At 35.3% G+C, this 13,114-nt stretch overlaps 1 protein-coding gene and 1 long non-coding RNA gene across 9 annotated transcripts in view; one reads left to right on the top strand and one right to left on the bottom strand.

The window, feature by feature from the left end:
* The window catches only part of LOC135205744 (zinc finger and BTB domain-containing protein 17-like), a 292,065-nt gene that overhangs the window by 13,204 nt on the left and 265,747 nt on the right, over nucleotides 1-13,114 (bottom strand). The window contains exons 6-7 of one of the 6 annotated variants that reach the window (XM_064236860.1): nucleotides 9,304-9,370; nucleotides 5,240-5,414 (exon numbers count right to left, since the gene is read on the bottom strand). The exons of 2 other annotated variants lie outside the window; for them this stretch is intronic. In XM_064236860.1, the coding sequence (XP_064092930.1) occupies nucleotides 5,374-5,414; nucleotides 9,304-9,370 (108 nt within the window). In that variant the 3' untranslated portion in view covers nucleotides 5,240-5,373. Of the gene's footprint in view, nucleotides 1-4,626; nucleotides 5,415-8,454; nucleotides 9,371-13,114 lie in introns of those variants that run through there. 3 more of the 6 variants (XR_010312587.1, XM_064236848.1, XM_064236856.1) reach the window with 3 other exon arrangements.
* Nucleotides 1-13,114, top strand: part of LOC135205747 (uncharacterized) — a 114,440-nt gene that overhangs the window by 93,618 nt on the left and 7,708 nt on the right. Inside the window, exons 2-3 of one of the 3 annotated variants that reach the window (XR_010312591.1) lie at nucleotides 738-860; nucleotides 10,393-12,861. This is a non-coding gene — a long non-coding RNA (uncharacterized LOC135205747). Of the gene's footprint in view, nucleotides 1-737; nucleotides 861-7,333; nucleotides 8,151-10,392; nucleotides 12,862-13,114 lie in introns of those variants that run through there. The other 2 variants (XR_010312589.1, XR_010312590.1) reach the window with 2 other exon arrangements.

Genomic DNA, 13,114 nt, shown 5'->3' with positions numbered 1-13,114 from the left:
AAACTACCACTCAGTTCAGAGATTTGCTCAGAATCATCCCACCAGGGTTTGTATACGTATAGGAACAAATGACAAATTTTTTAAGTAACTTGTATTTTTCCTAACATACAAAGCTGAGGTCTTTCCATAGATCTTTACATAGATGGCCCACCTCTAGCCACCACTGATTCTGCTGCCTGAGTCAAAATGTAAAGTGAATGCATACCATCTGGATGGGAGGGATTCCTCCCCTTCCTTTGCTAGCCAACTACGGACCATTACGTATTCACCTTGTGTTTGGTTAAACGGCCGGCTCCAGCTTCTGCTGAGAGACCTCAGTTTTGTATGTTAGGAAAATTGCAAATTACTTTAGAAATTTATCATATTTACTGTACGTACGTATTACCAAAATGTTAGTGTTAATGTATTTACTGTTGAATATTTTACTGCCTTATCATATCAAGCTATTTTTTATACTTTTTACATTTAAGTTGTTCCTTTGGGAATGTTTTGGTACATAGAACCTCTAGTTGATATATTTGCTAGGAAATTGATGTGTTAGCACTTGAACTTTGTACAGTTGGAAAAGTATTATGTACAATATATAAAATATTTAGTTTCTAATATTTAATAGAAGATCTAGATTTTTAGTAACCAAGTTTAAAAATGGGCTTTTATATTGTGGGTTATGTTCTTATTAGTCACTTTTAAAATGTATCTGGTGAGAAAATTCATTATTTATTTTTTCTTTAATCTAGGTGTCAAAATACCTTTTGGGAATTAAGAGGACTTTGTTCTGCATCTTGCATGTTTCTTAAAAAAAAGAGAAAGCATCCTTTTTTTCCTGAACTTCGTATGTGTTGCAAGGCTCGTCAATACAAGTATGGAATATTGTTTATTTTAAGTAATCTGCATGCTCTAATAGGAACTACTAATTGTAATTTAGCAATTTCTCTCTCTTGAGACCATCTTATTATTACTATCAGTAAAAACATTTTTCTGATAATTCTCTTTCTCCAAAACCCTCGTAACAATTTTTTTTTTCATTTATCTTGTCACATAAAAGGTAAGTGATTTTATTGGAAATTCTATCCTGTCTGTACTGTACAGTATACCACTATCAGTTAGTCCTAAAAAGATAAAACCTAAATAGAAAATGTAGGGTTAAAATGCTGCATTGAAAACCAGTGTGAGGTACTTGCAAAATGTTATTTTGGAAAATAGTTGATTAGTGTTTTTCTACATTATAAATTTTTGGAGCTCTGATGTGAAAATCCACTCAATTTTTTGTACTATTAGCACATGTTTTGGGGAGATGGCGAACCTCATAGGTGCCTGAACTTTCTTTCTCCATGCACTCTTTGCTTGAGAAGCTTGGTTGATTGATTTCCAAAAATTGGTGTGACAGTAATAATAGTCATATAATTCTCAGTGTAAAAGACTCGTGTGTAGTAATTAGTATAGAAAAAGTAGATTCTTGGTCAGAAATGTTAGCAATATTAAAGGATGAATTTCTGATAAACTTCCATCTATGTATTTTTACAACTTACTACATTCCCTTGATCGAGATTTCAAGATTGGTGGCATGGTTTCTCATCTTATTTGTAAGGATGGTTCATGTTTTTTTGAAGGGTGGAGGGTTGCAATGTCTATGGTCTTGCCTCTCTGACACCCAGTACCCACCTTTGAACTCAGGAAATATTCTTAGCTCTTACAAATAACACTCCACGTACACAGGTTCTAAATATGGTAAACCCTCAATTATCTCCATGCACCTTATCTGTCACTGAACACTACCTGCAGGCTCCAACACCCCAATAGTATACAGTCGTTACCCGCTGCGTGCCTATATATGGGTGACAGACACCCTAGTGCATCACAAATTTGTGTCTGAGGAATACAGACTTATAGGCGGCACCTCTCTCCAACACGAATGTTAGTCCCTTGTTGGTCATAAAAGTGAACGTCTGCTCTTCATCTCATCTCATAGGATGTCTCGTGTTGGAGATGCATTTTCCTTGGCAGCTCAAGGACTTCTCCCCTGTCTGCAGTGCAATTACTTTGACAATGTACAAGTTGACAGTAGGATATTTAGAATGTATCTGTGCTGAGGCATTTTGTCATAGGACATCCCCCTGGGGTTATCCTATTATCTCTTCTGTCTACTTGGAAAAGACCATTGTCATACCTCTTCTCTTCGACAGGAAGATAGAGGTTTTCTGTTCATGGTCCTAAAATTGTTTGTTGGAGCAGAGGATTCCCCTCTGCCTTCTGGGAACTTTTGGGGGGGGGGCCGGTTGTTGAACGATGGAGTACCCACGTTTACCTTCCCGAATCTTCCAGGGGAGGTTGAACAATGGAGTGCCCAAATCTACCTTACGGAATCTTCCAAAGTCCTAGTAAGTTGCACTCAACTCCAACACTGTGATATGGACTTGGTTGGTTGTCCTGTACACTCCATGCCCCCAAGGCCAGGAACTCTTCAAGATGACCACCCCAACTTTTGGAGGAGGCTCATGAGTACAAGAACAATTCAGAGGTGCATTAAGGGCAACTGCCTTTGTCAAGCTCCAAAGTCTTAGGTTAACCCTTGTATCTCCTTAACCCCAAGCTGAGTGGCTGAGAGAGATTCCTCCCTAGCACAACCTTCTTTGCCAGTTTCTTGTGGAGGGATGCAACCAATCACTAGTATCTTAATTTCTTCATACCTGGAGTCAATCCATTATCTCTTTTGGGAGATCTTTCCTGTGGAACAGTGACTCAGATGTATGGCTATTACTTCATATGATCTTCATCAGACATGTACAAGATGAGCCATCTGCTGCTGTGATTGGTGTCATCAAAAGGGTTTCTCTCCACTCAGTTCCTGTTCAGTAGACAAGATCTTCTGGACATTTTTCAGAACAGAGGAAGTTCTTTGTGTTGATACTGGCGAGGGGCCACAGGGCTGACAAGGGGCTACTGGGCTGACTTATGATTACTTCATCTGAAGGATGTGGACATCATTTCATTCTGTGGATTCTTTATGTAGTGCAAGAGCTTTGAGTGGTCTTGTTTGCTTGGAAAACTCAGACCTCCTACATGGGACCTTACTCTGTTTCTGAATATTCTCTCTCAACCTCCTTTGAGGCCATGCATCAATCATCTCCCAAGAAACTGACTTTGTAAGCAGTTTTCCTACTGGGTTGGAAAGCTTCAGGGTCCCGTCGAGTACTGCATCATTATCTGAACTTCTCGTCTCCTAGAGGTTAGGTGTCACAGACTTCATGTTAACACAAGCCAGGTCAAGAAGGAAGTGTCCTAGAACACAAGGTGTTTAGAGAAGCCAACTCCTCATTGTCAAGTTCTCCCACTTATTGGGTGCAAGCAGAAGTGCATGACACGAGGAATACATTCCTCCCTGGCATTTTAAAGTATTTGTCTGTTCATAGAATTTGGATGCTGGTTCATGACTGCCTCAAACCACTTTCACTTTCTTCTGCATGAAGAGCATTGGCCACAGATCCTTGGGCACATTTTCCTTGGTCCAGTGGTGGCTGTTCAACAAGTGACTCATCCAGTGCCACTGGTAGGACAGTTTGTATCTTGCCTAAGATGATTGTGTGGAGTAGGGAATGAGGGAGTTGACTGGCATCTTTTGTTTCCTTTTTCAACTTTTTTTTTTTTTCATCCCTATGGGCAGCTTGAAGAATAGACACATTATATGCTGGAACCAGCTTGATAGAGGTGAATGTTGCAGCCATACTTTTACAGTACTTTTCATGTTCCATGCAACATGCAAATCTTCTTCTCAGTAGCTTAAACTCCTCTCTCCAGCAAGGGAATGAGGAGTGGTGGCAAACCCGTTTCTTGTGGCCGATGTGGTTTGTTTACTGAATAGATATAGTTCTTTTAGACTTCCATGAATGCAATGAATCTGGTCATGTTGAATGTATTTGAACCCAGTGGACTGAGCGTTAGATATTCACATATCTAACTTCTCAAAGGCTTAGGTCTTCTTTAGCAACTTCATTTCCTAAAAGAATGATGGGTTCTGCTGAACCCCAAGTCAGCTCAGGATTCTCATACCTACCTCCAATTATGAGTCTTACCTGTTGTTAAGAGCAAAGGTTCCATATATGACCAAATGACAAATCTGTATTCAATTTCTATTTTACATAGCTAACAAACCTGACATCTTAATATTGACTGCCCACCTCTAGCCGCCCCTCTTACATTTCATCCTGGATTGGAAGAAAGACTGATGTGTCACTGGATTCAAGTGCGCTCTTTCGACATGCTTCCACCTCAACTACACAGCAGGTGCCAGAGATTCCTTGCATTTACAATCTTTGAAGGTTTTTAACCAGTTTCCAGCTGGCACCAAAAGATTTATCCTATTGTAAAACCTCAGGTTTGTTAGCTATGAAAAATACAATTTGATTAAAAATTTGTTATTTCTTTTCAATATAAGACAAGCTGAGCCGTCATGAGTGACATACCTTAATCTTTTAGTAAATTATAGATACAGTATGCATTATATTCTTAGTGATAAAAGCTATGTCATTCAAACACCTTACTACAAAAGAGGAAAGTAAAACCTTTTTTTATACCTTTACTTTTATTATAAACATCATCAAACACAAAGGAAAGTAGTAATAAGCAAATTTTTCTTAAATGATTCTGTCACTCTTAGTTGCAACATTTAACAATCAAGTTTCCTTACAACATAAAGTTTGTCTTTGGCAAAGCTGTTAAAAGCCTAAGTATCTCTGTCTGCTTAATGTTGCAAAGAAAACAAAGTTGCTGATAGTATTTAGCTCTATATACCTGCTTTTATTTACTTTACCAGATGTGTTAAAGACTAATAAATTGCTGAGCTTACTTTTGAAACCAAATGATTGGAAAATTAATTTCTTTTCTTAAAAGTCAAGAGATATTTGATAGAAAAAATAGGACATTTTTTGATACAGTTAAAGTCTATTTTAGGTCAACATTATCTTCATCATACTGTACTACTTTTATCAAAATTGGTATGTCGTTAATCCTTTATTCCATTGTTACAAAGAGTTAAGTTTGCTTGTTCACAGGTAGGACTGTGTATATTTTATTTCCTCTGAGCACTACATTTGCTGTAAACTTTCATTTCCTTTTGAGTGATTACTAAAAATATGCTTCTGCAAGTGGTCTTTACGAGCTCCACGGTAAGAACACAAAGAACAAGCAAATGGTTTTTCTCCAGTGTGTTTTCGAATGTGGACTTTCAGATTTTCTTTCTGAGAAAATGTGCTCTGACAGTAAAGACACTGGTACGGCTTCTCTCCTGTGTGAACCATTGTGTGACGCACCATGTTACCTTTGTTTGTGGTCGAGAAGGAACAAAACACACACAGGTACACCTTGGTGTTGCTTCCTTCAATGACTGTTACAGTGTGATGAGTCTCCTCTGGCACCACCTGTGAGGGAAGGCTGCTATCAGTCATTCATGTCATTTCAGGAAGGGTAACCTTATATTTAGAATAAAATGAATACATAGATGTAAAATTACTATTCCTTTACAATAGTATACTCTTAATGTATGATTAGTACTTAGGAAAACTACTGTAATTTTTGGTCTTTTTAAACTGGCATACACACATGCATGTTCTTTGGTCTAAAGGCAAGAATTTTGTGAATTTCATGAAAATTTTACTACAGATTATAAATTGAAATTTACACAGGAGCTAATAGAAACCAGAATTAGCACCCAAAGAAATTGGAGGAAAACAATGGTTCACTTTGTTTCAGGAAATATGTAAAGTGGTATTTTTGTTACTTCAGATACTGGCATTAACTAAAATATTTCTACACTAAACCATTATGCTACTAGTTCTATTTTAAAATGATTACCTCTTTTTGCAGTAGTAAATATTTTATCTGTTCTGCTACTATTTGTCAAACTAATACTATTATTTAAAAGCTGATGACCCTTATTGGAGGAGTAAATTTTGTATCAGTTGTGTTACTATTTGTAAGACTACCAAAGAATTAAAGTTATGGAAAAATTAAGTCCACAGTAGTATATATGTAGTATATTGCTGAATACATAGCTTTCGCCAACTTAATCACTTGGCCTCTTCAGGCTGAAGAAAGCAACTGATCAAATTGGTGAAAGCCACCTGTATTTAGCAATATACTACACACATATATACATACCACTGTGGACTTTATTTTTCCAAGTGATGGTACCAAATAATCAGTTATCTTTAAATTTTTTTTTATAGTAACAGCAATCTAATTAAGGACATGGGAAAAATTTCACCTTGTCTGAAGTTGAATCTTTATTTGTATTCTTTGCTTTCATCTGCAATTTAACCATATCCAGCCAGACACTAGAAATTATCCTATTGTTAAGACCTTAGGATTGTAGCTATGAAAAATACAATTTTTCTTTGAAAATTTGTAATTTTTTGTGGTTTTATACATTATGCTATATTTTCTTCTTTTTTGTAAGCATGTTGGGAGTCAATTTGTATGAAAACACAGTCCAGATCTGGTGTGAGACACTTGTTTGCTGAAACTAATGAAAATAGACTGTTCAACATACGTACAAGTCGAAAATACAAAATATAGTACAAGTCTTTTTCAGCTGTAGTAAATAAATGCTATGGCATACTACTGATGAACATTAAAAAAAAAAGGCTTATGTACTGGCAAAAGGTAAATCCAAACTACTGTAGGTGTGTATAAGTTCACAAATTATGTGAACCATCCAAATTGCAGATGCACCTTAGACAGTTGTAATCCCACATGAAGACTGTCACTCAGCGGTTTTGATATTGTTACAATAGTAATTTGTAATAATGTGGGTGACTGTTGAAACAAATATTTCAAATTGCTGTTTGAGAAGTCTTGGCAGAAAGAAATGATGCAAGAGTCACAGAGTTTAGAAGTTAAAATAGTACAGTGTAGAATAATCAAGATTTTTTGGTTCATTCAGTTAGCTGCTGATATATTTTACAAATGGGCTTTGGAAAATACGGACATAAGAAATCAGGGGAGCATTGTGTTCTTAGGATATTGTAAAAGTGATATTCCTCCCAAACTACTTGAGATATTCTTGTCTTCTCCCTTTTTCGTTATGAGAGACAGAAGACGGCAAATTTAAAAATGAAGAAAACAGATAGTAAATCATTTCAGCAAATATAAAAGGGAAGAAGGTAACGTAAGTAATTTCTTATTACTAATAAATAATTATTATCAAAAGGCAGTGTTCTTTTTTAATACTATGTGGATAAAATTGTACGGGAAAACTTACCATTCTTGGTACTACGTATTAATTTTCTCAAGTAAATTTATAATGATCTTGCTCATCCTTTGTACTGGATATTTGCAGATTTCCTGCTATCAAGCTCCAGCATCTAAATAATTTTATACTGACAGCAGGCTGTTAGCAAATTATCCCTTATGGCATTGATAATGCACATTATACTGGAAAGATGTCACTTTTCTGTTTTGGAGTATGGTTTACTGTCATGTAAATTTAAAAGTTAAGAGATTAAAACCTGTAAAAAAGGCATGTTAAGGGTAAATGTCACTACAGTATCTTATGCAAGAGTTATCATAAATTCAATTACAGTATATAATACAAAAGTCTTTATGATTAACTGAACGAAAAATCTTGTTCTTTGGATCTTCATGTTTCAAGATGATTTTTTCTCATGCACATAATAGTCATTGATATGTTCTATAATGTGAACAAAAGCTAACATAATCTGGTCCTAAGTACATAATATTATTGAACCCCTAGAAGGATTTAAAATGGCAATTCGAAGTTTTATTGTCATAAAAACTAAAACTGAAATTTTGATTTAGAATCAAAAGTAAATATATTCCTTCGTTATACAACTTACTGGTAGGTAGGGTTTATGTACGGTAATAGATATTCTTGGTAATTTTGATTCACAAAGACAGGTTTCTTTGCCTTAAAATCCTCATAGTATTTCGATGATACATGCAGTGGTCAGGAAATAAAAATTTGTCAAGTACAGGAGAAGAAAAAGTGGAACTTGACTAATCTTATGAGAATCAGCCTTGTAGCAGCCAGATTCAGTAAAGCGTATTCCTTATGTACTTGACGTGAATGCTTAGGGCATGGTTATTTGTGCTCTTTTGCAGTTGAGTGCTGTCATATGGATGGTGACTGTCGTCTTTGTGGGTTACTTAAGAAAAGAAACATTTCCAAATTCACTGAAAAAGCTGGTTTTCTTCATAAAAATCGATGATTTTTTAATAAGTTTTTATACAAGATTTGAACTAAATGAGTTTTATAGTTTTCAGTATTGTTATGTATGGATGAATTCAAGAGTATTTAACATGCATTCACCAAGAGAATAGTTTTAGTAAAAGTATTCATTTTTACAAAGATGTGTGTGTAATATATTTTGGTGTTGTGGCTGCTGTTTTTTAAAACTAGTTTGATGTTGAATAAATAATACAAAACTGTATGGCTTTAAATCATATTTAATAAAGTTCAGTTAAATAAGTAAGTAGTTAGTGACATTTTCAAAACTTAAAAATGTAATGCTTTATACTAGTATGTATTTTATTACCTTGAGCATTAAATTTCTACTGTATATACTCATAGTTACTATTACTGTGTGGGAAAATTTTTAATGTTATAAAAAAAGACAATAAGAATGGCTTAAACATGCACCACAACTAATACACAAGGTAGTTTCAAGTACAAAACAGTAAAAAATGTAATTTATAGATGTATAATAAGGTAGCAAAATATTTTAAAAACTTAATTGGCTAGATACAAAAGTAAGTAGCACAACCTTACATTATTATATTTATAGCCTACATAATCTATATATGGTACAATGAAATCTGTAGAGACAACATAATTATCGTAAGGTAAGTTAGAATTTAAATGCTTTTAGCTTAATGCAAACAGGCATTGAATGCATTACTTATATTTTTATGTGCAATTAAGATGTGTATGGGTGGTAAAGTTACTCATCCAATTGATATACTGCAGTCTGCTTTTGATAAGAAAATATGATGGCAAGATGATAAATTACCAGTTCCCTGGTCATGATTTCAGTATAGGATGAGATTTTTTTTCTAACAAAAAGACAGTTCTTACAATTAACGCAATGAAAGTTTTTGTTTGCATATCGGTTCAGGTTGGGATGGGTCACTAGCTGCTCCCTATGTGGGTAAACAAGTGCCTCTTGAGGTGTGCCTTCTGAGTAAATTTAGCTGGGCAGAAGGTGCAAGCATGAGGTCTCTCGCCCGTATGCACACGAACGTGGTGGTCCAAGTTAGTTTTAAAATGAGAAGAATAAGAACAATACACACACTTATACATCTTGATGCCGCTTCGCCCTACAGCTACATTTTGATGCTGTGTCTTTCCCCATGTCATCTGTGAGAAAAGGTTACAATGAATCAATAATAATTCTTTAAAATTTCATCAACAAATACATTAAAATATTGTACTGTTATTTTTTAAACAATATGTCCTTACTTGGTATGATGACCATTAAAATGTAGCTGTGAGCTGAATGAAATAGGGTCAGTGGAAGACATCCAAACACTTTGGGCTGATAAAATGTGTTGGTCATTCAGTAATGAAAATTAAGGAACAGAATCGTGTTTTATGCAAATTAATACTGAGATAATATGTAGATTGTCTAAAGAAGTTGTATTCTGAAGTAACTAAAAGTGTATTAATTACAGTACCCATAAATGAGAAAAATTATCCGGTCTCCAGTATTCTTACTACTTAGGAAAAAGTGGATGAATGAATTATTTGATGGTGGTGCTTATGGTCTCCATATGACTTGTTTGTCTACGTTGGAAAAAAATAAAATTACGTACGTACAAACAACCCAGCGCAGACAATATTATATTTAGTAAAATAAAGATAACACAAAGTTACATTTTTAGAAATCTAGATAAAAATATCAAAAACACTTAACACAAGACAAAAATAAGCCATGCAAGCATTAACAAATAGCACAGTAGTAAATACATGTAGTCTTTGTAAGTCTGTGTATATTTTGGTTGAGAAAGTAACTCACGATTGAAGGACTGAAAGGGAGCAGCATTTCCAGAGATGTGTGGACCAGGGGTTTGTCATGAAATAAGTACATGTGTGCAAGAATAAGATTCAGATGGTAAAGTGGTTACTATGATTAGTATAGTTCAGTACAAAATTCAGCTTCAGCAATCATGTATGTATATATGGCATAATCCAAAGATGAAGAGACAAAACATAGAGTAATATGTATTGATATGAAAAATTAATAGGTAAACCTGTCAGCAAGAGCTAAGGTATACTACGTACATAAACAATCATTGAGAAAAACTAGGAAATAAGAGGCAGTAATGCACAGCTTTTTAAGGAGCATTAATGAACTGGTGCCAACATCTTAAAATTTGCAGGAAGACTGTTTTGGCACTTGGCAGTACAGGGACTGGCTACTAAAAGCAATGCTGAAAGCTCCTTTGAAATATAATTATCAAATTTGACCCAACGAATAGTCCAAAGAGGGTCCAAGCTAAAATTTACCGTACCTGAAGATGAGGAAACCACCACTTTAGCAGTTGGATGTAAAAGATTATGATTTTTCTAAGTGGCTAAAAGCATCTTACTAGAACAGTACTCAGCAATGACAAAACAAAAGATCCAAAGTAATTGGCACTACATATTACCATTTCTAACTTTATCTTTCAAAGTGGTAGAAATAAAGCCTTTGAGTCAAATGTTGCACCGGAGTAGTACGTATTTTCAAATGTTCAGAATCATTAAGTATGCACAGTTAAAAGCTATTTTCAGTGAATTGTGGGATGGGAACACAGTAGAGGTCTTTTTTGCTGTTTTCAGCCTGGTACCCTTCTGACTACAACACTTGTGATTATTTATGCTGGTAGTAATTCCAACAAGATTTACTTAAGCTTTATATTGTACTTTCATTTGTTCATAACCAAGAATTATGTAAATATGTACGGTTGTACTAAAAACAACAAAGATCTCATTTCATTGTTGAATACAAGACATGGCAGCTCTAGTTTTACTTATAATGTCATCAGTATATGTATAACATCCAGAATTGAAGGTACAAAGTCATCAGTATATGTATAACATCCAGAATTGAAGGTACAAAGTTTATTGATAGGAGCTGTATGGTAAAGAAAGTCATTGGGAGCTCTGATGTCAGTCTGAATGGGTCTGATTCAGTTGTCATGACTCAGAAAGATAACACAATGAATGCAGTAGAATTGATCAAATGGAGTGCATTTGGGAGCAAATGTAACAGATGATGGTAGGAATAGAGGAAGTGAATTTTGAAACAAGTTGAGCAACAAGATATGCTATAAGTTTTGATAATAGTATGAGCGGAAGCAAAAGTTGTATAATATAGAGGGAATCTGGAGCAAACACTTTGTGGAAGCTGATCGTTAATGTTGTTACAGTGGAGATGATTAGTTAGCACAGCATATGTAGAGTCAGAAGGGTCGACAGGGTTATAAGCATAGGGATATGTTGACAATGTGGTAAAAGATTGATTAGAATGTTGTGAGGTGATTCAGACTACAGGACAGAAGGTAGGTGAAAAAGTTATATACGTAGTTCAAAAGTACGTACTGAAAGGATGAAGGAAAGGGCAATTGAAAAAGTGTGTGTTAAATAGCATAGGTAGTTGTTGTACTGGGATAGAAGAGCATTAATATTCAGGTAGTGTGAAAATTGTGTAAGATAGTTCAATAATCATTACTAGGTGTTGGGAGTTGAAATATGGATGTGAGCCCTCTTCATCCTTTTGTGAAGTGGTTGGATTCATGAAATTTTGTGCATCGATTCATTTTTTTATTCTAATCTTTGACTGGCTGAATTTTAGTTTCATATCTTAGGCCCCATCCACATGGCCGAGCTTTGCTCGACGAACTATTCGATGTGACGTCAGAAGCGGAGAAACTGGGGATGAGGTTCTGACTTTTCTCGCTGTTTCTCCGCTTCTGACGTCACATAGGACAAAGTTCGTCGACCAAAGCTCGACCGTGTGGACGGGGCCTTACAGACTACATCACATACAGCCCAGAAGGTATGATTGAACACATTTTGCTTGTATGTGCGAACTTCAACCAACAGTGTTTACTAGATTTTGGAAAAAAATTAAGTACTAATGTATTAATTAAATGAAATAAAAGCCTGTTATTAAGCTCATTGGTCTGGTTAAACTACTTTCTGACACTGGTCCATTCCAGATTTCTGCTAGGGCTAGCTACCACTTCATTTCATGTTGAAAGAACGTGTAACTGTAGCATGAGTGGTATCATCGGCATATTTTACAGTTGTACTATTTAATAAACCAACAAACCTTTTTAGTAAAAACTAAAAACAACAGTGATCCCAAAACACTGCCAGCCTACATATACTTTGTTCTCTATTTACTATTTCCAAAACTTGACATACACTATCGGTTGAAGTTGGCACATTCTTTCTCTAATGTTTGTAGTTTGACTTCTTATTTGGTTTGTTTATATCGGTCCCACCGTGCCTTTGAGAAAATTTCTACTACGAATTTAAGACCTTGTACATTAAGTGATTAGGAAATGGGTTATATCTATGATTTTAGGGAAATAATCCTGAATTAGGCTAAATTCTCTTGAACTGAAGGATATCTGTTGTCTCAACCATCTTCAGTGCTTGTTGTTAGAAGCCATTGTCTTGTACAAAAATGTGAAAAGTCTAGTTACAGTTTAAGCTGGTAATAGGGTTAGACAACATACCCTTGGTTTTCTTTTTTTGTGATTCCATATGTATAATCTTTTTGTATTATGACAGTAATTGCAGTAGTAACCTGTTCATCTGATTTTGTGTACAAATGTAATAGTAAACAAAAATAGAACGAAGTTTGCTGCACATGCTGTTGTTAGTGACTTTGCATATTAATATAACTATACAAGAGGCAGTCCCCTGCTATCGGCAGGGATTTTGTTCTCGGTGGGGTGCTGATATGCAAAAACTGCCAATAACTGAAACTCTGTGTTTATGTGCCGAGTTTCGGTTAATGGCGCCATAACTCTATTATCAGCACTATGGCGCCATAATGGGCCTAGTGGGCCATTGGGCCAAGTGGCAAAGTTGTTGGCAGAGAAGTGG

Source organism: Macrobrachium nipponense, chromosome 24, assembly GCF_015104395.2.
Source record: "Macrobrachium nipponense isolate FS-2020 chromosome 24, ASM1510439v2, whole genome shotgun sequence".
NCBI lineage: Eukaryota > Metazoa > Arthropoda > Malacostraca > Decapoda > Palaemonidae > Macrobrachium > Macrobrachium nipponense.
This window is presented reverse-complemented; position numbering and strand designations above follow the sequence as displayed.